Source organism: Pithys albifrons, chromosome 28 (assembly GCF_047495875.1).
Source record: "Pithys albifrons albifrons isolate INPA30051 chromosome 28, PitAlb_v1, whole genome shotgun sequence".
NCBI classification, from domain to species: Eukaryota; Metazoa; Chordata; class Aves; order Passeriformes; family Thamnophilidae; genus Pithys; species Pithys albifrons.
Genome location: NC_092485.1, coordinates 1,883,964 through 1,906,937, shown reverse-complemented (window position 1 = coordinate 1,906,937; position 22,974 = coordinate 1,883,964). Strand labels below are relative to the sequence as shown.

General features: G+C 59.6%; 1 protein-coding gene and 1 non-coding gene across 4 annotated transcripts in view; one reads left to right on the top strand and one right to left on the bottom strand.

Annotated features, from left to right (window-relative positions):
* Positions 1–1,740: 1,740 nt before the first annotated feature.
* KIF21B (kinesin family member 21B) overlaps positions 1,741–22,974 on the top strand; it is a 43,939-nt gene continuing 22,705 nt past the window's right edge. For all 3 annotated transcript variants that reach the window (XM_071578862.1, XM_071578861.1, XM_071578859.1), the window contains exons 1-10: positions 1,741–1,824; positions 13,944–14,166; positions 14,525–14,707; positions 18,477–18,626; positions 18,840–18,974; positions 19,341–19,508; positions 20,014–20,129; positions 20,881–21,076; positions 22,003–22,192; positions 22,306–22,369. In XM_071578862.1, coding sequence (XP_071434963.1) covers positions 1,787–1,824; positions 13,944–14,166; positions 14,525–14,707; positions 18,477–18,626; positions 18,840–18,974; positions 19,341–19,508; positions 20,014–20,129; positions 20,881–21,076; positions 22,003–22,192; positions 22,306–22,369 — 1,463 coding nt within the window. In that variant the 5' untranslated portion in view covers positions 1,741–1,786. The remainder of the gene's footprint in view (positions 1,825–13,943; positions 14,167–14,524; positions 14,708–18,476; positions 18,627–18,839; positions 18,975–19,340; positions 19,509–20,013; positions 20,130–20,880; positions 21,077–22,002; positions 22,193–22,305; positions 22,370–22,974) is intronic.
* Positions 15,132–15,204, bottom strand: TRNAK-UUU (transfer RNA lysine (anticodon UUU)). Its single transcript has one exon. It is a non-coding gene; the product is annotated as a tRNA-Lys (tRNA).

The following is a 22,974-nucleotide window of genomic DNA, read 5'->3' as shown; positions in this document are numbered from 1 at the left end:
TGCTGCCCAGCCAGGGGAAGGGGCTACAAGTGCATGACCATGTTTAACCAGAGCTGGCAATGATTCATGTGGCAGCACCCAGACCAGTCATTTTGAGGTTGCCACACTGTGGAGGTCTCCTGGTATCCCAGCAGCTGGGCCCAGCATCCTCATGTTTCTGCTGAACCCTGGCCTGTGAGAAGGAGGAGATGTGCCAGGGACTGGGCAGCAAAATGGGGCCTGGCATTTTGGCTCCCTATCTCAGCTGAGCACAAAATAGGATGGGGCAGAGGCACGAGGGCATGTCCAAGCTGGGGCACCAGCCCTGGAGCTGGCCAAGAGGAGAGCTGGACATTCCGCTGCCGTTTCTGCCTCTCCCACTATCTCCATGCACTGCTCTTGGGGTTGGGCATCCATCTCTCAGCCCAGTCTGTGGGAATGTCTCATCTGGCCCATGACATCCCCACAGCCCAGCAGGGCACAGGCCAGGAGAGTGTGGGAGCACAGAGGTTGCTGCCTGTTCCTGCCCGTGCTCCCACTGCCTGCACTGCTGCCGAGGGGCAGCTGAGGTTACTCCTCTCTGGGGCTACCCAGGGGTTTGCATTATAGACTGCAGTGCTCCCCATGGGCTCTGGGAGCTGAGCAGTGGGGCAGCCCCATCTCCCAGCCCAGCTCTTTGCTGGGATGTGACTCCCAAGGGCCCCAGCCCAGCCGAACTGGGAACCAGGGGGTTCTTCCTCACCTAATAGATATTAAAACACAGTGAGCCGATGGGTCCCAGGGGAGGAGTGGATCAATGAGCCAGCCTGCTCCCCAGCACGGCTTTTATTTGTTAACTCAATCAAGGGAACCTGCTGTCTCTGAGCTCCAGCTGCAGCCTGAGCACCAGTCTGGTGCTGGGCCATGGCAGAGCAGCTTCCCCCGTGGCGTGCAGCCAGCAGGGATGGATGGCATGGGGGCAGCGGCTGCATCCCTTCCTCTTGCTTCCTTGCCCTTGGGGCAGGACCTACATGCCCTCACCCCCCTTCCTCCCTACACACACACCTTGCTGAGGAAGGCCGGAGCAGACCCGGTACAACCAGAGCAGCCCTGGTACAACCCTGGTATAGCCCCAGTACAGCCTGGAGCAGCACCGTTACAGCCGGAAGCATCGCCAGTACCAGCCCCAGTACACCCGGAACAGCGCCGGTGCTGCCCCGGTACAGCCCCAGTACAACGCGGCGCGTCCCCGGTACAACCCCGGTACAACCCAGAGCGGCCCCGGTGCTGTCGTGGTACAACTCCAGTACACCCGGATCAGCCCCGGTACAGCCCAGAGCAGCCCCGGTACAGCCCCAGTACAACTCGGAGCAGCCCCAGTACAGCCCCAGTACAACCCAGAGCAGCCTCGGTACTGCCCCGGTACAGCCCCAGTACAGCCTGGAGCATCTCTGATACACCCGGAGTATCCCCAGTCCAGCCCCGGTGCACCCGGAGCATCTCCGGTACTGCCCCGGTACGCCCGGAACAGCACGGGTGCGGGCGGCAGTGGGGCCGCTGGCCCTGCAGGGGGTCAGCAATGACCAAGGGATGCGTGTGAGAGTGCGAGTAAGTGTGAGTGTGTGAGTGTGTGAGTGTGTGAGTGACCGCGAGCCCTCCCGCGTGTCTGCGCGCGCACACCCCCCACCGCGTGCCCGCGGCTCGGTTTTGGGGGCGCGGCCCCGCACGGCCCCGCCCCGCACCTGGGCCGGTCCCGCCCCGCTGCCCCCGCCGCTCCCGCCCCGCGGATGCTCCGGAGTAGCGGCGGCCGCGGTGTCGGCGCGGGGCCATGGCGACCCCGGACAGCTGCGTCAAGGTGGCTGTGAGGTGAGTGCGGGGTTCGGCGCTCCGGGTGCGGGAGGGCTGTGCATCCCGGCGCGGGCAGAGGAGCTCGGTGCGCCCGCCACCGATATCGACCAGCGGGGCGGGCGCTACAGCTGCGGGTCCCCGCTCGGCGAGTGTCCGCTCGGGGCAGTGAGACGCCCCACCCTGCGGCCCCCGAGCTGGGTGCTGCCGCACCCCGCACCCCGCACCCCGCTCCGCACCGTTTCGGGCTGTCTCCCCCCCTCTCCGCACCGGCTCCCGCGTCGTGCAGCCCCGCACTGCCTTCCCCCCGCGCCGCCATCCCCCGTGAGCGGCGGCCCCGGCCCCTCCACCTGCAGAGCCGGCTGGTACCCGCCTGGGCAGCTCCCGGCTGCGGCGCGGGTGGGTTTGTCCCCCCGAGGTGTCAGCAGGATGCCGGGGGAGTGGGAGGGTGGTCCCTGGGTGGTGGGGAGCGATGCGGCATTTCGGTGTCCTTTGTGCTGGGAACAATGCGCCTCCAGACCCGCACCTCGCAGGGGAGCTGCCGGCGGCCTCTGAGCCCACCGGGGTCGGGGGGCGCGGGCCGGGCAAAGCCCCGCAGGGACGGGTGACACCCCCCTGTGCCCCCGTCGTCTTTGTGAGCGCGGTACCCGGCCGGTACGGTGCGGCGGAGCTCTGCCGCTCCGTGCCCCGCCAGGAGGGAGCCCTGGGGAGGACGGGGGGTCCGAGCCCTCCGAAGCGGCAGGGCGGGACCCTCCCCCGCCGTCGCGGCCGGAGCCTCCGTCGCGGGTGGGGAAGGGACCGGCCGCCCCCCGCTGGCTCCATGCGAAGACAGCCGTATCTGCCCGGCCCGCGATGTGGGAGCATCTCGGGCCCCGTGGGAGCCCGGCCCCAATGCCCCTCCCGCCCGGCCGGGCACGCCGTGCCTCCCCCCGCGGGGCCGCCTGGGCAAGCCGTGTCCCCCGTACCCCCACCGGCACGGGCAGGATGGGAGCTGGGGGCTGCGGGGACTGCGCCGGGGCTCGGGGGGCACTGCCTTGCCTCCCTGCTTGGGCAGAGCGAGAGCACAAAAGATGCTGCTGGTGCAGCGGCAGTGATGGAGAGAGAGCGGGTGGGTGTGGGGCTGGGTGTGCGTGTGCATGCGGGTGTGCAGGGCTGTGTGCGTGTACACGCGGGTGTGTGCGCACCAGGACACCCCCGGCTGCCCCTGCCCCTCCAGCCTGCCCGCTCAGGGAGCAGCCGGAGGGCATTTTCTGCCCTGCTCCTCTCCAGAGGCCGGGGTTTGAGACCGGGCTGTGCCTGTGAAGGATGGGGGAGCTGCAGGAGGAGTGACGGCAGCCCCTGCTGCTGGTGCTGCTGGGTTGCCTTGCACAGGGGCAGGGTGGGCTGTGCCAAGGCAGAGTGTCCGTGCCAGGACATTGACCCGGGAACCCAGTGATGCCGGCGCTGGGGGTGGAGACTTCCTCCTGGCCAGTCTCTTCCCTTATTCATCCTGCATTTCTCTCGGGATGGTGCCTTTTAACATCATCCGGGGGATGGGATGTGTGCCACACGGCTTGGAGGCTGTGGGGTCATTTCTGCAGGGCTCTCCAAATCCCTAATCCCTCAGGTTCTGCCAGCAGTGGGGTCCTGGGCTGGCTGGTGCTCAGGGAAAGGTTCACAACTGGGGCGTGATTGGGATCTGCAGCATTGCAGTGGGGCTGGAGTGTCCATGGTGAGGAACCAGGGAGAGGGGAGAGGTTCAGCCCTCTCCCACCCCTTCCTTGAGGGAGTGAGCCAACATCCCCCTCGGTGCAGCTGGTGGGAGCCAGGCATCTGGGGCGGTGTGGTGGTGGAGGTGAGTCGGGAGGACAAAGGAGGAGAGCTGAGAGCAAGGAGGCTGCGAGACAAAGCCGGCAGGTCGCAGCGCCATGCAGGAAGGTGGCTCGGAGGCTGTGCTGAGTGTGCAAGGGCTGAGTGTGCAAGGGCTGAGTCGCTCTCCTTGTGGACCGCCCACCTTTTCTGTCACACCATCGCTGGGGGCTGGGGTTGCATCCCCTCCTGCCCTGCGCTGGGAGCGGAGTGAGCTTTTCCTTTGTGAGCGCTGGTGACACCCTGCCGGTGGAGCAGCCGGGCTGCGGGAATCTCCAAGACCCCCCACCCTTGGAGCAAACCTGCCCCAGATCCCGCCTCCCTCGGCCACTGGAGCATGGAGGAGGTTGAATGCCTCTGGGGTGCGGCAGGACACGGATCAAAGCTCCCCTTTTGTGCCTTCATAATAACATGAATGGACCAGCTGTGCCGTTTCTTTAGGGTCTGTGTGTCCGTGCTGCTGGTGGGAGTGAGGTGGGACATGGGGAAGGGCCAGGGATGGAGGTATTGGAGGAAGGCACTGTGGGCTGCTGGGATCAAAAGACTGGGATGGTCCAGCTGATATCAAGAGGTGACACAGGCCACCAGGACACATCTCTGTGGTCCCATGGAGCCCTCAGGGTGGCAGGAATGGGGACAGTGGAACAGGGATGCTGGAGCTGTGCACCCCAGTTCTTGCTGATTCCCTTGGCCTGGCAGGAGAAGGCAGGAACAATGCTGTGGTGCTTCACTGTCGACCTCACAGGTTCCCATCTTCCCCTCAAGACCCCCATCTGCTCTCTTTGCAGTGGGAGTCCAAGGAATCCAGTTTCTGAGACACTCATTGGAGTGTGGGGGCATTATTTAGGCTTTCTGCATGCCAGGAGGGAAATGGGCAGTACCTGCAGCAGTGCTGCTGTCAGCAGAGGGAAATGCAGGCCCAGCAGCTACTCCTGACCCAGGGGCTGATTTGTCTCTGTACCTTGTACCTGCAGCTCAGCCCTGCACTGTCTGCAAGGGCAGGGCTGGATCCTGCCCTGGCCCCTGCCCTGCCCTCCCTGCCAGCAGGGTCTGCCTTCACTTGCCCCTTAGCCTCGAGTATGACTTGTGGCTCCGTGAGCACGTCTGAGCTTGCTGGCTCCGGTGAATGCCGTGGGGCAGAACTGGTGGGGCTGAGCTGCTGGCAGCAGCCAGGCTGGTGCCCACGTGCCCTGTGCCAGCGTAACAGTCTCATCAGGAAGCTGATGGTGCTGAGTGGGGGGGCCTGGGGACCCACACTCCTTCGGCAGCAGCCACCGCTTCCTTCTGTAGGTGACCTTCAAAAGGGTGGCTGCGATGCAGCCGGTGCTGCTGCTCCTCATTCCTGCCCTCTGTGCAGAAGCACAGCCTTGATTTGAGGTTTGTGCCAGGGATTTAAGGCTTGTGCCTTAAGGCTCAGCAGTGCCCTCCCCACAGCCCCCTACACGCTCCGGGCCCTGCAGTGAGCTGGAGAGCAGGATGCCCCGTGCTGGTTGCAGGAAGCAGAGCTCAGCCCCATTGGGCACGAGCAGTTTTGCAGTGTCAGGAAGGGCTGATGGCATGTATTGACCCCAGAGGCCATTAAACTGCATGGCTGGAGGCCCGAGCTGCCTGTCTGGCTGCAGAGCTGCTCCCCTGAGGGCACCTCCAAACTGACCAGCTCGTTGGAGAGAGAGTGGCGTGCCCTGTGCTGGAGCTGCCCATGGCACTGAGCACGCGTGGCGGGCTGCGGAGACGCAGGAAACGCAGCTTGTGAAATTGGGGAAGGAAGTTGAGTCGGATTTCAAGTTTATTTAAACCCTGCAACCTCCAGTGCTCTGCTGCTCTCGCAGACGCTCCTGCTGTGATATGTTGTGCTCCATGTGGGCAGTCCAGTGCCTTCTCCTGCCCTGGGGAGTAATCCCAACTCCTCCTCGGGAAGAAGGACTCGACAGACTCGTGTGCCCATCACCGTGTACCCTGGGGGGGCCTTGGCTGTGTGACTGAGCTGGGAAAGGCCAGGGGGTGGGATCAGCTGGGTTCTAGGCCTGTTAGAGTCCTGGCATCTCTGCCTACTGGGATGCTTTCTGCAAATCAAAAGTCTCCAGCATCAGCTGGGGTCAGTCCCTGAGGAGCAGGATATGTTGTAGCCCTTTCAAACCATCTCTTTGTGACTGATTTGGGCTCAGCTGGAGAGGTGGTGTCAGCCCAACTTGTGCCAGGACAGTGTCCATGCTGCCCAAGGGCTCCAGTGGGGAGAGGTTGGGGGTACAGCCTGGTACCTGCTACCCACCATCACCTGCTGCTGCTGCAGCTTGGAGCCCCTTTCATGTGGTCCCAGGGGGACACTGTGGAGAGGGGTATGGGACACTGTCTACTGCCAGGTCTGGCTGATGTTGGGCTGGTTTTGCTCAGATGTCACAGGGTCATGCAGGGAGAAATAAGACAATCCCACTCCAAGGCATAGGACGTGCCCAGCTCCTGTGGGGTGAGGTGAACAGCCCATCCTGGTGTGGGGCACAGCCCTAGGGGTGCCCCATTTCTCATCTGCAGGGGCTGGGAGTGACCCAGGAAGGAAAGGTCTCAGGAGGCTGCTTTATTCTGAGGGTGCTGGGCAGGCAGAGCATCCCCACCCCTTACTCCATCCCTTGTCCCTACTGAGGGCAGCTCAGCCCTGGCAGCAGCACCAGCCCCTGTCCCCACCCCGCCGTTCTGTGACTGTTTTTGCTGCAGGGCTGAGCCCATCCCGTGCTGCTTTTTGCTTTCACTTTGGGGCGTCTGCGCCTGCTGCAGCTCAGGGTGGTGCGTGTTCTGGGGAGCAACAGGACAGTGGCCTCTCCGGTCTGTAGGGCAAGTGGGGGCCCCATGGGCTCTGGGAGGGCAGTGCTGAGCCCAGGTGTGTGGGCACAGGGCATTCTGTGCCTGGTTTCCATCAGGCACTTGACAGCTTTTACAGCGGAAATGTTAGAAAGGGGACAGAGCCTGGCAGGGAGGGGAGTGGAGCTGCACCCCGTGGTCCCACCAGATGTGCCATCGTTCTCAGCAAAGCAGCTTGAGGAGGGTTTTGGTGCCTGCACACATCACCCATTGGCAAGGGGTTTAACTGAATGCCATGGAGCCTTGGGGCTAGATTAGCCAGAGGACAGAACCAGCTGCGACCTCAGCAGTGAAATTGGAGGCAGGAGAAATGCAGGAGATGGAGCCCCAAACAAAGCTGTCAGGAACATGGCTCCTGGCCCCAGGAGAGGGAAGGTGATACCCCCATGAGCCTGATGGGAATCACAGAGCCAGCCCTGGCCAGTGGCCATCCTGCTGTTCCTGCTGGTGGGGGGTTGGCCCCGGTGGTCCCAGGGGGTTGTTTGTGCTGGAGGCTGTCAAAACACTCCATGCTGCTGGTTAAACAGCCGGCAGGTTTGGGATGTGCTGGATTGTGAGGGCAGCTGCTGCTGGAATCTGCTGCAGGAGATCATTGTGCAGGGAGTGACTCTGCAGCCCGGGCAGTTGCTGATGGGTTTGACTTTGGCTTGGTGGGAGGGAAGGTGACTGGCCACATGCCTGCCACCCCTTCCCCTCTGGGCAGAGCAGGAGCTGGTCCATGTCACCATGTCCCCGCTGACTCTGCCTTGCTTTGTGCTTGGGGGCTGCCTTGTCTTGCTTGGAATCTGCCCCTCTGTGCTCTCCATGTGGATGCCACACTGTCATCACCCCCATTCCCAAGTGAGGGTTCAGGACACCCTGAGGTCTTGGGATTACCAGTGGAATCCTTTCCCTGTCTCTGCAGCTCTCTGGAGCCTGACCTGGCAGGGAAGATTTCTTGGCACACTTTGCCATGGTGGGGCCTGGCCCAGAGCTCCCCTGTCCCTCCACCCCATGTAACCATGCAGGGCTGGGGCACCTCTCTGCCAACCACCCATGCCTGGCTTTGTTTGGCAAAGTGAGATGTCTCCATGTCTGCTCTAGTCTGGGAGGGGAAAGGCTGGAGCTGAGCTCCTCCTTCCTGTCTTCCTTTGCCCTCCAAGCACTGAGTTCCCTGGCCCAACAGCAGGGCTGGAAGGTACAACCTGGTCCCTCGGTCCATGGTGCTGTGCTCTCTGCTCATCCATTATTTCATGCTGCACTTGCCTGAGGGAGACATTAGGGAAAAAAGCATTCCCTGTTCCCTGCCCTGCCAGAGGACCAGGCTTGCTCCTGGGTGCTTTGCAGCATGCCCTATCCTGCTGGCCCAGGGCTTGGCATTTATTTATCTTTTTTGGGATGGGCTGGAGAGGCACCTCTTTTGTGCCACCTGCTCCCCTGTCTTGTGGGCAGGTTGCTCTGATCCCTGTAGGCTCTGGGCCTGCAGTGTCTTCTGCCAGGATTGGGTGGTTGTTTTCCCGGTGGCAATTGGAGCGTGCCAGGAGGCTGCCAGCATGCCAGCTCTAGGGAAGCCTTATCTCCAGTATGGGTGCACCAGTCCTGGGGTGGAACTGGGACATGGGGACCTCACAGGGACACCTGGGAAAGGGAGAGAGCCCGTGGATGTCATTTACTGGCTTGGGAGGAAATGGGAGCCTCCAGTGCTGGGGGTGCAGAGTTGGGTGGGGGAGTCTGTCTATCGGTCTATCTTGTCCCCATCAGACCTGTGACATTCCTGTGCCCTGAAGGGTCAGGCTGATGGCCCATCAGGCTCAGGGTGTCCTGGTGAAGGATGATTTCCTTTCTCTCTCCATTAATTGCTGAGCTGGTGGGCTGTTCCCGTGTGGCTGGAGGGATGGGAGGCACACATCACCTTTTGTGTGCTGCCACTCATGTGTTTCCCACCCTGCCTGGGAGGGACACTGCCTGGGGCTTTGGGACACTGCACCTCTTTACAGGTGATTGTTCTGGGTCTGTTGTTCCCCTTGGGCAGGTCCTGCGTGGACCCAATGGCATTGCCAGTTCTTATGGGGGTGAAGGCGGAGTCTGGGGAGACCCTGAACTTGGTTGGCTCCTGCTCCCCTGTAGTCTGGGCAGAATGTGATCCCATGCATCTTCTGGCCCCTGCTGGTCTCTGCCCACTGCCATGGGCTGGATGTCCCCAGTGCTGGCCCTGTGCAGGCAGCACATCCCTCATCCCTGCCCTAGATGGGTCTCAGCGCAGAGCAGATGGTGCAACTCAGCGCCACGTGCTCCTGCCAGAGCTAATGAGCAGCACATGGCGCCTGCCAGGGCCTGATTTAAAGGTTTCTCTAAGCCTGGGAAAATCTGGAGTGAGAGGATTAGGAGGAGCCCGTGGGGTTCTTGGGTCCAAGGCAGTGGAGTTTGCCCTGCGGGGGAGCAGGCTGGGTGGCACTGGGATGACTTCCTTGGAGGATGGATGTGGGGTGAAGGCATATCCCCCCCAAGAGCTGTGCCCAGTGGGCCTCCAGGTGCACCCCAGCCCTGTGGGGTGGCCCCAGGCTGCCCAGGAGCTGTCTTCCCCCCTGTGCTGGTCCAGATGTGGTGGCTGTGGCCCCCTGTGCCTTGGCAGGGTTTGACTGGGGCACAGTGGCACAGGTGGGTCTGTGCTGTGCTCGCTCCTGCTGGGAGGTACCCGGCTGTATCTCTTGATTGGAGCGTTTGCTGACCAGACTGGCAGTCCCCAGGGAGCCTGATTCAATTTTCTCTGATTGCTGAGCCACTTCCCTGCTACAATAATTAAATGCTGAACTTTGTCTTGGTTTGGGTCCAACGTAACCTGTGTGCAAAGAGCCAGCCCTTGGCAGCCAGCCCTCTCCTGGGACCCTGTGCTCAGGGGGAATGAGCTGGGAGATCCCTTTGCAGGCAAGGGGGCAAATCCCCCCATGGAATTTGAGCCTGGAGAGCTGCTGGCTCCTGGTGGGGGTGGGCAGCTTGCAGTGTTGGCCTGGAGATGTGGGAAAACCTGGAGAACTTTGCTCTGATCCTATCCTGGGGAGCTGCATGGCCAAGCTGAGCGCCCCACACACCGACTTGCCTGTTGGCTCTGTGATACCTGGGGTGGCCTTGACCCGTGAGATGTCCTGGGGGAGCACAGGAAGATAGATGAGCTGCTCCTTCTGGCTGCCCTGGGCTGCTTGGTGGGATTACAGGGCAGCAGCAAAGCATGGCAGACAGGTTTGGGACAGGGAGCAGAGGTGACAGCCAGGCTGGCAGAGGGGCTGTGTGTGAGACTGGGCTGGTGGGCAGGTGCTCCTGCAGTTCTGATTTTGGGGGGCTGGAGGGGCTGGTAACATGGGGAGCAGGTGTGGGGCCATGGGGGGAGTGGGGATGGGAGCGGGGCAGGCACTGATGATGTGGGGATGGGAGTGGGATGAATGGAGGGGAATGGAGCAAATGCAGGTGATGTGGGCAGTGGGGTGTTGTGGGGCCAAGAGCAGGGTGAACACAGGTGATGGGAACAGAATGAATGCAGGCAATGTGGGGAGAGGAGCCAGGTGCTGTCTGGGCTTGCACAGCCACTTGTCCTGCCAGGCTCTTCCCCAGAGTTGGACTGTGCTGCTGGTGGGGTCTGCCAGCTCCAGCCTCTGCCACCCCACAGTGGGTGATGCCCGTGGTTGGGCAAGGTGCAGTGCCCAGACCCTCAGCAGCATTGCAGTGGGCAGCCTTGCCCCTCTGCAGAAAAGGTGGACAAGAGGTAGTGGCTCCAAGCCTCCAGGGCCTGGCACAGAGAGGGGAAATCTCATGGAAATCTTCCATCTGCCGCTCCCTGGCTCTGCTCCGTGGGAAACCAGCCCTGCCTGGCTGGGCAGCCTCCTTGGGAGAGGAGAGGAAAGGCTCCTTGGAGGGTCTGCAGGCAGCTTTGGCAAAGTGCTGGAGGCCAAAGGATGCTCCAAGCCCCTTGGGACGGCCATAGTGGTGGGCTGGGAGGGTGCAAGCTGAGACATTTGGTTGAGGAGGACATGAACCCAGCAGTCCCTGTCAGTCAAACTGTGCCTTCTTGTGCAAGGAGAGCCTCCTTTGAGAGTACAGGAGGCTGGTGGTGTCTGTGGTGTGTGCAGCCCTGAAGTGGGGACACTGACTGTGCCTCATGTGGTCAATCCCATCCCATTGCCTCTTGCAGGGCTCGAGATGCTGGAATGGGCAGGTGCCTCCCTGGGAGGCTTCTCTTGCTGGGGTCACTTGGGGACCCCTGAGCTGCCCCTGCCTGTGGAGCTGCCTCACAGTGCCCAGCCCGTGCTTGGCTCCCAGCTCCTCTCCGCTCCCTGCCAGCCAAGCCTGGCATAGGGCAGTGCCTTGGAACAACTCACCCTTTGTGCCTGCTGAAGCTCCTGCCCCTCGGGGTGCAGGACCCACTCGCTCCTTCCTCCCAGATGCTCGGAGTCCCTGGCAGCCCAGCCGTGGAGACGGGCTTTCAGAGCCTGCCAGCCTGGCAGGGACGGGAAGGGCAGCCATGGAGAGGCTCCAGCCGAGGTCCCCTTTGTGTCCCTGTGTGGCTGCAGCTCTCCTGGCACGGATGCCACTTGTGCTGCTGCTGGATCAGCTCCTGCTGCTAGATCAGGCTCGTGCTGCTGGATCAGCTCCTGCTGTGCCTCCCGTCATCACTCCAGTGATAGCTGCTGGTTGGGAGGGATGTTTTCCACCCCTGCAGGCTCCTCTGCCTGTCTGTTAATCCGTCTGCCTCCTGCCCGGTGTGTCAGGTGCCTGGGAAGGCTTTTCTGGCAGGAGCACTTGGCTGGGACCATTCAGCTCTGTCCTGGTGCTCTGTGTCCCTTGTCACTGTCCCTTCACAGGGAGCTGAGGATGGGGTGGCAGGAGGTGTTGGCTGGTGCTACTGGGGTCATGCTGGCTGTCTCCTCTCTGGGGTGTTTCCTGTGCTGAGGGCAGTTTATCCCTGTGGGCTGGGGGGAGATGGGGTTGATGCTGAGCATCGTGCTGACCCCAGGACAGCTGGCTTTGGGTTTTAGATGTTGGTGTGTGGACACTGGAACAGTCTGACATGGCCAGGCTCGAGGTGGGTTCCTAAATACCCAGTGGAAAATTCATGTGCACACACCCTTCCAATGCTGCTGCTCATCCTCCTGCAAACTCCCCTTGAAGGTATTTAATCCCGTGGGGGAAATGGAGGGGGAGTGGAGAGAGAAAGAAATCTTTTGCTGAAAACCTGCTCTCACTTTTCCTGAAAGGAAAAAGAATTCCCAAACGTGTTGTGGTACGAGTTTGTTCCTCTGCCCATTCCTTGGGGCTGCAGTTGCTCTGCATGTCTGGGGTGGGGATGGCAGAAGCACATCATCTTGGTCCAAAAGTAATTAAAAGTCGAGGATAATTTTCCTGGAGGAGGGTGGGACCTGGGAAGGCGACAGGAGTGAGTCTGGGACAGAGCACATCAGAAGCTGCTTTTTATTGTGACTGCTGAGCTAAATATATCCAGGGAGGCGCAGAGCTCTTCCCACGCGTCTGCTGTGAGGGGGTGGAGGGGGTGGAGGGATGCTCCTGCCTGCCCCACCAGGGACACCCTGTGCCCCCAAACACAGGGCTTTGGCCCCCCTGGGCTTTGCTTGCCACCAATCAGACTGGTGAGGATCAGTGGCTCCTACATGAAGCTGTGCTGGGGAGGTTTAAGCTGCGTATTAGGAAAAGGTCCTTCCCCCCTCAGGGTGGTTGGGCACTGAAAAAGGCTCCGCAGGGCAGAGGTCATGGCCCCAAGGCTGCCGAGGAGTTCAAGGAGCATTTGAGCAATGCTCTCAGGCACATGGTGGGCTTGTTGGGGGTGTCCTCTGCAGGGCCAGGAGCTGGACTCGATGATCCTGGTGATTCCATGATTCTGAGTCCCAGTGCACAGAGCGGCTGCTCAGGTCGTGGTGTGGCTTGCCAGGGATGCGGTTTGGAGGAATTAATAGCTGAGTTTATGGAGCACCCGGGGAGGGAAGCTGTGCAGTCACAAGCACTGAGGAGAGCTATTTGCATAGCCCTGGGTTCCAAACTCCCTCTTTCTCTATGAGTCCCATGGGAGTCCCCAGCTTCCTGCAGCTGGTGAATGCATGACAGCCAGAGCTGTGCAGCCCTGAAGCAGAGTGATGTCTGTGCTGGTCCAGCCGCTCTGCTCCCACATTTCTCAGTGGGATCAGGCAGGTGGGTCGTGCTCTCTGCCTGAGCCAGGAGCCCAGCACAGCCTGGCCTGTCCTGGTCCCATCAGCAAGTCCATGGCTAGGGACACCCTTTGGGTTGGGTGGTGGTTTTGTTCAGACTGGGTGGGTTTGGCGCTGACACTGTCTCGTCGTGTTTTTGCATTTTGCATTTCAAGCCTTTGTAGCTCCCGTTTGATCTGTCTGTGTCGGGAGCGAGCGGGGCTGTGCTGCAGCCTGGCTGCCCACCCACCCCTGCCCCAGGGGCTGCTTCCATGCCATGGTCTGTGTCTGTGCACAGCCCACAGCTGGTCACCTGCCTGAATGAGCCAGTGCAGGCGTGGGGGACTTCCTGGCCCAGGCTGGTGGTCTGAGGGCAGTTTTAGGAGCAGGCTGAGTGTTGCTACGGGCTCTGTGCTGTGCTGCCCAGCCCGACCTGTCACTTCAGCTGAGGAGTGGGCTGGTGGCATCTCTGGGATGTGGCTTCTCTGGGATGTGCCAGCCTCTGTTTTCAGCTACAAACAGGTCAGGGTTGTGGCTGGGTGCAGGAGCTGAAGCGTCCCCTGCCCTGTTGGCTCCAGGTCACAGGCAGGGGTGCTGCCCAACCCCTGCCTGCAGCAGCCATGGTTCCAGTGTGGATTGTAGAATGTCCTGAGCTGGAAGGGATCCACAAGGACCACTGACTCCAACTCCTGGCCCTGCACAGGACACCCCAACAATCCCACCATGTGCCTGAGAGCATTGTCCAAATGCTTCTTGAGCTTTGGCAGCCTTGGGGCCATGGCCACTGAGCACTGGGATCCCCTCCCTGGGGAGCCTCTCCCAGTGCCCAGCCACCCTTTGGGGGAAGAACTTGCTCCTAATATCCAGCTTGAACCACCCTGACACAGTTTCATGCCTTTCCCTCGGGTCCTGTCATAGAGAGCAGAGGTCAGTACTGCCCCTGTAAGGAAGCTGCAGACCTCAATGAGGTCTGTGCTCAGGCTCCTCTTTCACCATCTGAACACTCTCACTTTGGACACTCTCTAATACCTTTATGTCCTTCTTCTATTATGGTGCCCAAAGCTGCATCCACTGCTCAAGGTGAGGCTGCACCAGCACAGAGCAAGGTGGGACAGTCCACTCCCTTGACCAGCTGGCTGTGCTGGACTGGGCACACCCCAGGGCACATTGGTGCACAGCACAGGCTGTGCTCACATCTTCAGGACCAGGCTGGTGTCCCCCAAGACTGGGGTGAGCCGTGAGGTTCCCCTCAGCCCACTCCTCTTCCCGCAGGATCCGTCCCCAGCTGCCCAAAGAGAAGATAGAGGGATGTCACATCTGTACCTCGGTGACACCTGGCGAGCCCCAGGTGCTGCTGGGGAAGGACAAGGCCTTCACCTACGACTTTGTCTTTGACCTGGACACATGGCAGGAGCGGATCTACACGACGTGCATGGGGAAGCTCATCGAGGGTTGCTTTGAGGGCTACAATGCCACTGTGTTGGCATACGGGCAGGTATGGGCCCTGCCCACTCTGGGGGCTCTGGCCTCAATGTCATGCCCTCCACCAGCACTGGGGATACTGAGAGAACACTTTCAGAGTTAGGGAAGGTGGGGTGTGTGTGAGTTTCTGGGTGTGGGGGGGACAGAGTTACCCCTGGCTGGGGAGAGCTGGGGCAGAGGGTGGCCTTGGGTGGGAGGAGAGGGCAGCAGGGCTGGGGCAGGAACATGGGAGTCAGTGTGGTGGTGGGATCAGAGTGGCTCAGCAAGGGTGTTTGGGAAGCCTGGAGTGGCAGGGGGAGGGTGTGGGGTGCATTAGGCAGAGCTGAGCTTTGGGGGGCCCAGCCAGCTCTCCCCTCACTGTCTCTGCACAGACTGGGGCGGGGAAGACGTACACCATGGGCACCGGCTTCGACGTGAGCATCTCCGAGGAGGAGCAGGGCATCATCCCGCGCGCCATCGGCCACCTCTTCAGCGGCATCGAGGAGCGCAAGCGCGCGGCGCAGAGCCAGGGCGTGGCGGCACCCGAGTTCAAAGTCAGCGCCCAGTTCCTGGAGGTGGGTCACAACAGGTCCGGGGCACACTGTGGCCCTGCCCTGTCCTGTCCTTGCTCTGCTCCCATGCCTTGGGATCCTTGGGGCCATGTCCTGACTGCCCGTGACTGAGCTGGGCCCTGCAGCAGGTGTGGGAATGGGGGCATGTGCTGGTGCAGTGGAGACTCAAAGCACCTGCATGTTGTTGACTTCATGATGGCAACACACTGGGTGGAGGGGACTTATCACACACAGACACACAGACTATTCTGAGTTGGAAAGGACCCACAAGGATCAATCATTGAGGCCGACTCTTAAGTCAATAACCCACGTACAGGATTGAACCCGTGACCTTGGCATTATTACAGCCAAGTTTGAACCCTTGACCTTGGCATTATTACAGCCCAGTTTTAACCAACTGAGCTGATCTCAGGTCAAAAAGGAGATTCGCCCGAACAGGGACTTGAACCCTGGACCCTCAGATTAAAAGTCTGATGCTCTACCGACTGAGCTATCCGGGCTCTGATGGTTTGGTTCCTGGGGATTCAGGCACTCTGGACTGTCTTAACCCTGTTTGGAATCAAGGATAGAGTGGTACCTGCTGCCTTATGTCTGAACCAGTGTTCCCAGTGAAACAGGGAGAAAAGAAAGTGCCACTCTGGGGAGAGTTTGAGGAAGGGCTGTGCTATTTCCCATGTCCTTTATTGCACCTTTGACCTTGAGAATGTTTCAGTGCATCCTCTCCCACCCCTCTTCTACCTTCTCCAATTCAAAAACCTCTTCTATTAGCTGCTTCATTCCCAGGAGAAGTTGGTCCTGGGAAGCCCATGGACATTGTGTGTTGGCAGCAGTTTCCCTGGGGGCTGCTCTTGGGGTGAGGGACCAAAGAGGTGTGAGTGGGAACTGTTTAAGGCCCTGGCAAGAAAGCACAGGGTGGTGCTGAGCAAAGCTGAGCTGAGCAAGCTTCATCTGGGGTCCTGAATTGGGGTACATGAGGGAAGGTGGGGAGGGAGGGACCCCATGCTGTGATCTTGCTTCCAGGTGGCTTTCTTGGCCATCACATCTGGATGTCTCCAGATGCTGATGGACTGGAGAGGGAAAGCAGTGCCCAAAGTGACCTTCTTGCTGGAGAAATCCTTCCCACTTAGGTCTCCATCTGCAGAGCTCTTGTTAGGTCCCACAGTGCTGTTGTGTCCTTCCCTTCCCATCACTTGGCCTATCCAAGCTCCTGGCTGCCTTCCCAATTGTGCTCAGCTCCTGAGGCTCCTCTTTGGGGATTCTGTGGGCTGGGATGGAAATGGGAACAATTTCCTGCCTGTCCTGAAGTCCCTGGGGGATGAACCTTGTCAGGCTTTTTCTCCCTGCTGGGGCTGGGGCATAGTCCTGCCCTCCCTGGGCTGTAGGGTCTCATACAGGCCTTTGTTCCAGTATGTGTCCTTACCCCATATGACACACTTTCTATTCCCTGTATGTGCTGTCTTGAGATCCTCTGCTGCGTATTAAAGTCTCCCTTGCCTCGGTTTTGGGTGACTCCACACTGCCCCAGGAGCTGGGTGACCTGTTTGCTGGGGTTGGGACACTGGAGGGGTAGATGCCTGAGCTACCTCTGTCCCTGGCCATCCTAGGAAACATCTCTGCAGACCAAGAGATGGATCTGAGGGTGACAGAGCAGTGGCCCTGCTTGGGGTCACACAACTGCCATGGGCATTTCCTGTAGCCTTTCTTACTCTCCATCACCTCTGACCCTGCTCAGTTTGGCTGTCAGACTCAGATGTTTGTGCAGTGGCTGCAGTGCAGGGTGGGAACAAGGATTCCTCTGCTTTGTTTCAATGCTGCTGACTGGAGAAACTGGCAGTCCCTGGGGCTGGGGGGCATCTTCCAGCTGGGGCATCTTGAAGGCCTTTCAAGGGCTCTGTTAAAAGTGGAGAGAGTAAAAACCTACTGCTTGGTGGCCAAGTGATCAAGGCTGTTGAAGGCTTTGCTCACTGGTCCACCCTGACAGCAAAGTCACTGAACCAGAAGCTCTTGGGCCCCCGTGCTAAGCCCTGTTCTGCAGCCACCCTCATCCAGGTGACGCAGAGCGGGTTTTATGGTGATAATGGCTCTGCTGTGCCAGCCTGGGCATGTGGCCAGATCAGCAGGCACTGGTCACCAAGCCCATTGTTCCAGCAGGGCACAGAAATTGTCCCGGCTGATCCCTGTCCTGTGACTCTGCTCCTGGGAACAGGCTCTGGGAGGAGGTTTAAATGCTTAGGGAGCCGAGTTGCACCTGGAGCAGCCAGGGCTGGATTAGCCTGATCCGTTCTGCTGGCCAGGAACCTGCAGTCCTTGGGTGACCCTGCACTCTGCACTGGGACATGGGTGCAGGGGGGTGATAGTCAGTGACAGTGGCGAGGGGACACCCTCCATTCCAGGGTGAGAGAGGATACTGCAGGGTCACGATATGACTGGGGACATCCTCTGTCAGCTCTGGGGCCTCAGGGTTTTCCCTGCTTGTGCAGCACTCCCTGGTCCCCCTTATCCCCCTTCCACCTGGCACAGATGACCTCAGGGAGCTGTGATGGGAGGGAGGTTCCGCTGGCTCACGTGGCCAGAGCTCCTCAGGTGAGCCAGGAAAGTCAGAGGGATCTGAAGCTCCCAGGTGTCTGCTCAGGCTCTAAGGACAGGGCTCTGAAAATGTCCTGTCCCCACAGAACTGATGGTGTGGGCTGGGGACAGGAAGCAGGAACCAGCCCAGACTGCAGCTCAGAGCTTTGTGGGGCAGACAGGCACATGGATGCACACCTGCACACAGGTGTGCTCACACACACCATTCCTCAGGCATCCCATCCCAGCTGGTACCTGCACAGGCAGTTCAGAGCTTGCCTGTGCATCTTGTAACCCTGTGCAGTGCTGCAGGCTGGGGACAGAGCAACTGGAAAGCTGCTGGGTGGGCAAGGACCTGGGGTGCTTGAACATGAGCCAGCAGCATGCCCAGGTGTGTCCAGATGGGCAAGAAGGCCAATGGCATCCTGCCAGCCATAGTGTGACCAGCAGGAGCAGGGTAGTGACCATCCCCCTGTGCTGGGCACTTGTGGGGCCCCACCTCAAATCCTGGGTTAAGCTTTGGGCCCCTCATTACAAGAAAGACACTGAGGGACTGGAGTGTGTCCAGAGAAGGGCAACAGACCTGGAGAAGGGTCTGGAGCACCAGGAGTGGCTGAGGGAGATGGGGGGGCTCAGCCTGGAGCAAGGAAAGCTCAGTGGGGACCCTCTTGCCCCCTACAACTCCCTGACAGGAGAGTGGAGCCAGGTGGGAGTTGGGCTCTTCTCCCAAGTAAGAAGTAACAGGACAAGAAGAAAAGGCCCCAAGTTGTACCAGAGGAGGATTAGACTGGATATCAGGGAAAATTTCTTCCCTGAAAGGCACTGGGAGAGTCTGCCCATGGCAGTGGTGGAGTCAACAGATGTGTGGACGTGGCACTTGAGGACATAGTTTAGGGGTGACCATGGCAGTGCTGGGGGAACAGTTGGACTCAGTGATCTTAGAGGGCTTTTCCAGTCTGAAGGATTCCATGTTTCTGTGCATCCTGCCCTCTCTGCACACACACACTTGTGCCTCCTCTCCTGTACTCACACACACCAGCTCTGCTGCTCAGCTTGCACACGTGTGTGAGCAGACATGCACTTCCAGCTGTGGAGGGCGTGACAGGGGGGTGCCAGAGGGCAGCTCCCACCAGTCCTGCTGTGCCAAGCTTGAGCAGCCTCCTGCTTCCCCTCCTGCTCACCCCATGCCTGCTGCTGCCCCGCTCAGCTCTACAATGAGGAGATCCTGGACCTGTTCGACAGCGCCCGCGACCCCGACGCGCGTCACCGCAAATCCAACATCAAAATCCACGAGGATGCCAACGGGAGCATCTACACCACGGGGGTCACATCACGCCTCATCAGCTCGCAGGACGAGGTGGGTGTGAGGTGGAGCAGGGCTGGCAGCTTGTACCACTGGCCAGGGATGTGCTGTGTATGTGGTGAGGGGAGATCTCTCCCAGGATGGGATGGTGCAGTCCCAAGGGTGTTCTGGGATGAGGTTGGTGTGCCCACTGGGCTGCACAGGGTTTGTCTCCACTCCCTCAGAAGGGTGTTTCAAGGTTTCCTTCCCTGCCTGGTGTCGTTGTAGCTGATCCAGTGCCTGAAACAGGGAGCTCTTTCCCGTACCACCGCCAGCACCCAGATGAACGTACAGAGCTCCAGGTCCCACGCCATCTTCACCATTCACCTGTGCCAGACGAGAGTGTGTGCCCGGCCAGAGCTGGTGAGACGTGCTCCTGCCTCGTGGCCAGGCTGTTCCTGGGTCCTATACCCAGACAATGCATGGAGGACACTTGGGAAGGGGAGAGGGCTTGAAGTCTGGGAAAGAGAAGCAGAGATTTATCTGTTCTTTCCAGTCATAGCCAATATTAGGATTTAATGGGAGCTGAGGGTGAGCTGATCCAAGGCAGTGATGATCTGGCCCAGGGCTGGCTTGGAGCAAGCTGCTGTTGAGATCTTGTCACCATTCCCTAGGGGCTGGATGTGGAGGGAGAATGCTCAGGCTCTTGTTGACATCTGAGTGCAGCCAAGGGAGCTTCTGCCAGCTGCAGGTCTGCAGTGGTGACCCTTCCTGTGTCCCTGGCTGCAGGTGAATGGGGAGGTGACCAGCCTCCTGGATGGATCCCAGCCTGCCACTGAGTACGAGACCTTGACAGCCAAATTTCACTTCGTGGATCTGGCTGGCTCGGAGAGGCTGAAGCGGACGGGGGCGACTGGCGAGAGGGCCAAGGAAGGGATCTCCATCAACTGCGGACTGGTATGGCTCTGAGGCTGACACTGGTGGGCAGGGGGAGCAGGGGGCAGAGCCTGCCTGAGGGAACCTGTGGCTCTTCTGGGTCCTGCTTGGAGCTGCTCTGGACTTCTGGAGTGCTGCTGTCTCATCTGGGGTTTGTGCTGCCCATCCCTGAGGGCAGGGACATGCACAGTGCCAGTGCTGAGAGCACAACTCTGTGACCAAGGGCAGGGGTGTGGGAAGGAGTGCAGCTGGACACAGACTGCAGGTCCCAAAAGTCTGAGGTCTGCTAATTTGAGCTAAACAGACCACTCCATGGCTCTGTGCTGCTTCTCAGCACAGCATGGGAGAAAGGCACAGGCCAGGGAAGAGGGTGGAAGGAGGACTGGCAAGGGAAGCCCCACACCTCCCCCTTGTGCAACCCAAACCTGTGCCACAGCACCTGCCCCAGGCCTGACATGCTGGCTGTGTGGCAGCTGCATGCTCAGCTAGGGCTGAATTTGCTGGGGCCTTCCCTTTGTGTTGGTAGCTGGCCTTGGGGAACGTCATTAGTGCCCTCGGAGACCAGAGCAAGAAGGTTGTGCACGTGCCCTACCGCGACTCCAAGCTCACCCGCCTGCTGCAGGATTCCCTTGGGGGCAACAGGTAAGGGGGCCCTAGTTGGGGAGCTGAGCCTGGGGCATGGGGCTGTCCCTCTGCAGATGGGGTTGAGGGGCTCTGGAGCCATGTGGGTGCTATTTCAGGACTCCCATGACTGCCCAGTGGGAAGGGCATGCCTTCTTCCAGGCACAGAAAGACTTTGCAGATGTAAAGACCTTGGCTTGTCATCAGCCCAAGGCACAGTGAGCAGCTTTGGCACAATCAGCTGGTGCAAAACCCTCTTGAGCCCTTGCAGATCTGGGACTTGGCAGGTGGTGATGCCCTGCATGGGATGGATTGAATTTCCTACCTCTTCTCCAAAGAGCCAGTTCTTCTCTGGCAATCCCAGAACGGGTGGGCTGACCAGAGGGAACTGCCCTTGCTCAGTGCTGTGTGATGTGGTGCTTCAGTGGTCTTGTGGGTGCTCTGGCTCTGGGAGGGAAGAACCCATTTTATACCTTGGTTGTAAAACAGAAGGGCTCAGGATGGTTCCCCATCCAGGCTGGCTGTCTGGGGGCATGTGGCCTGTGCTGGGTCCTGGGTTTTTATCTACTGAGTTGCTGCAGGGTGGGAGGAACTGTCTTTCACAGAATCACAGACTATTCTGAGTTGGAAGGAACCCACAAGGATCATCGAGTCCAGCTCTTAATTCAATGGCCCACACAGGGGATTGAACCCATGACCTTGGCATTATTACAACCAAATTTAAACCAGCTGAGCTAATCTCAGGGTATCACCCTGCCTTTCCATCCCCAAGCCAAACCATCATGATTGCCTGCGTGAGCCCCTCCGACCGGGACTTCATGGAGACGCTGAACACGCTCAAGTACGCGAACCGCGCGCGGAACATCAAGAACAAAGTGGTGGTGAACCAGGACAAGACGAGCCAGCAGATCAGTGCCCTGCGGGCTGAGATCGCCCGACTGCAGATGGAACTCATGGAGTACAAGGCAGTGAGTGGTCCTGTGCCCTGGTGCAACCCTGGCCAGCAGTAGAGCCCCACACAGCTGCTCACTTGCTGCCCCACCAGTGGGATGGGGGAGAGAATTAGTAGAGTAACAGAAAAACTCATGGGTTGAGATACAGACAGTTTAATAAGTAAAGCAAACCAAGGAACTTGTTCGCTGTGTCCAGTCATAGGGAGATGTTCAGCCATCCCCAGCACAGCAGGGCTCTGTCGGGTGTAATGGTGACTTGGGATGGATGACACTCCAAACATCCCAACCTTCTTTCTCCTTCCCCCAGCTTTATGTACTGAGCACATCATGTGGTCTGGGATATCCCTGTGGTCAGTGGGGGCAACTGTCCCAGCTGTGTTCCCCCAGCTCCTTGTATGCCCTTGGCCTGATGCTGGTGGGGCAGGGTGAGGGGCAGAACAGCCCCTAGTGCTGTGCAAGCCCTGCTCAGCAGGAGCTAAATCATCCCTGTGGAACCAGTGGTGTTTTCAGCACAGATCCCAAACACAACCTCACTAGATGCTGTGAGGAAAATTAACTCCACCCCAGGCAAACCCAGCTGATTGAATGAGCCTGGTGAGGAGGTGGAGGCAGGAGCATAAAGCTCACTCCTCAGGTTTGAATTGGGGCAGGTTTAGTGGGACAGAGCCTCCTGCCTCCCATCCCTGGCCCTTATGGATAGGAGCAACTTCTAGGAGGAGTCAGGAGGCTTAAGAGACAGTGACTCCCTGTGACAAGCAGGACCTTGGTCAAGTTTTGGGGGTGCTAAGGCAGGGAGAAGCCCTGAAGCCTGTTCAGCTCAGACCCTTCTGGTGCTTAGATTTGCCCCTGCTTTGGTGTCTGGAGTTGCTCTGAGGGATGCAGTGGTGGGTCCCCTGTCCCAGCTCACCCTGCACTCAGGGTCTTCCCCCCTGTGCCCACAGGGCAAGCGGGTCATCGGGGAGGACGGTGCCGAGGGATACAGTGACCTGTTCCGTGAGAACGCCATGCTGCAGAAGGAGAACAGCGCCCTGCGCATGAGGGTGAAGGCCATGCAGGAGGCCATCGATGCCATCAACAGCAGGGTCACCTACCTCATGAGCCAGGAGGCCAACCTGATGTTGGCCAAGGCAGGTGAGGCTTGGCTGGTGCACAGCATGGTGGGTCAGCCCAGGCAGCGCAGCTGGGATGGGGTCTGTGGTACAGCCCATGTCTGCCTCGACCCACCTGTGCCTCTGCCCCTCCAGGTGATGGTAACGAAGCCATTGGAGCCCTCATCCAGAACTACATCCGGGAGATTGAAGAGCTGAGGTGAGTGGGCACAGGCCTGGTGAGTCACTGGGTCCTCGTGTCGGGGTCTGAGCCTGGGTGGCTCACAGCTCAGTGCCTCCAGTGTTGCTGGGATGAGCTGTAAGCCCTGTGGATGAGCAGCTGATGGCATTGCTGCTACACAGGGTTGTAGGAGGCCCAGCCTCAGTGCTGGGCATTGCTTTGGCCATCATTGTCCTTTGTGTAAGCATTAAAGGAGGGGAGAGATCCTGCTGGGATCTCCAGGTACTGCTGGCCCTCCAAAGTTGGGTCCACCCAGTCTTTTGCACAGTCCTGAGACCCTGTCTGGCAGCACTGTGACTTTCTGAATGGCTTAGTAGTGACTCTGTCGCTGGCTTACCCCATCTGAACACATCATGTTGAGTCTGTAGAAGGCTCCAGGGAGACCTTAGAGCCCCTTCCAGTGACTAAGCAGGGCTTACAAAAAAGGGGGAGATCAATTTTTTTAACATGGGCAGATCATAATATGACAAGGGGGAATGGCTTTAAACTAAAGGTGGAGAGATTTGTGTTAGAATTTAGGAAGTTCTTCCCTGTGAGAGCGGGTGAGGTGCTGGCACAGGTTGCTCAGAGATGCTGTGCCAGTC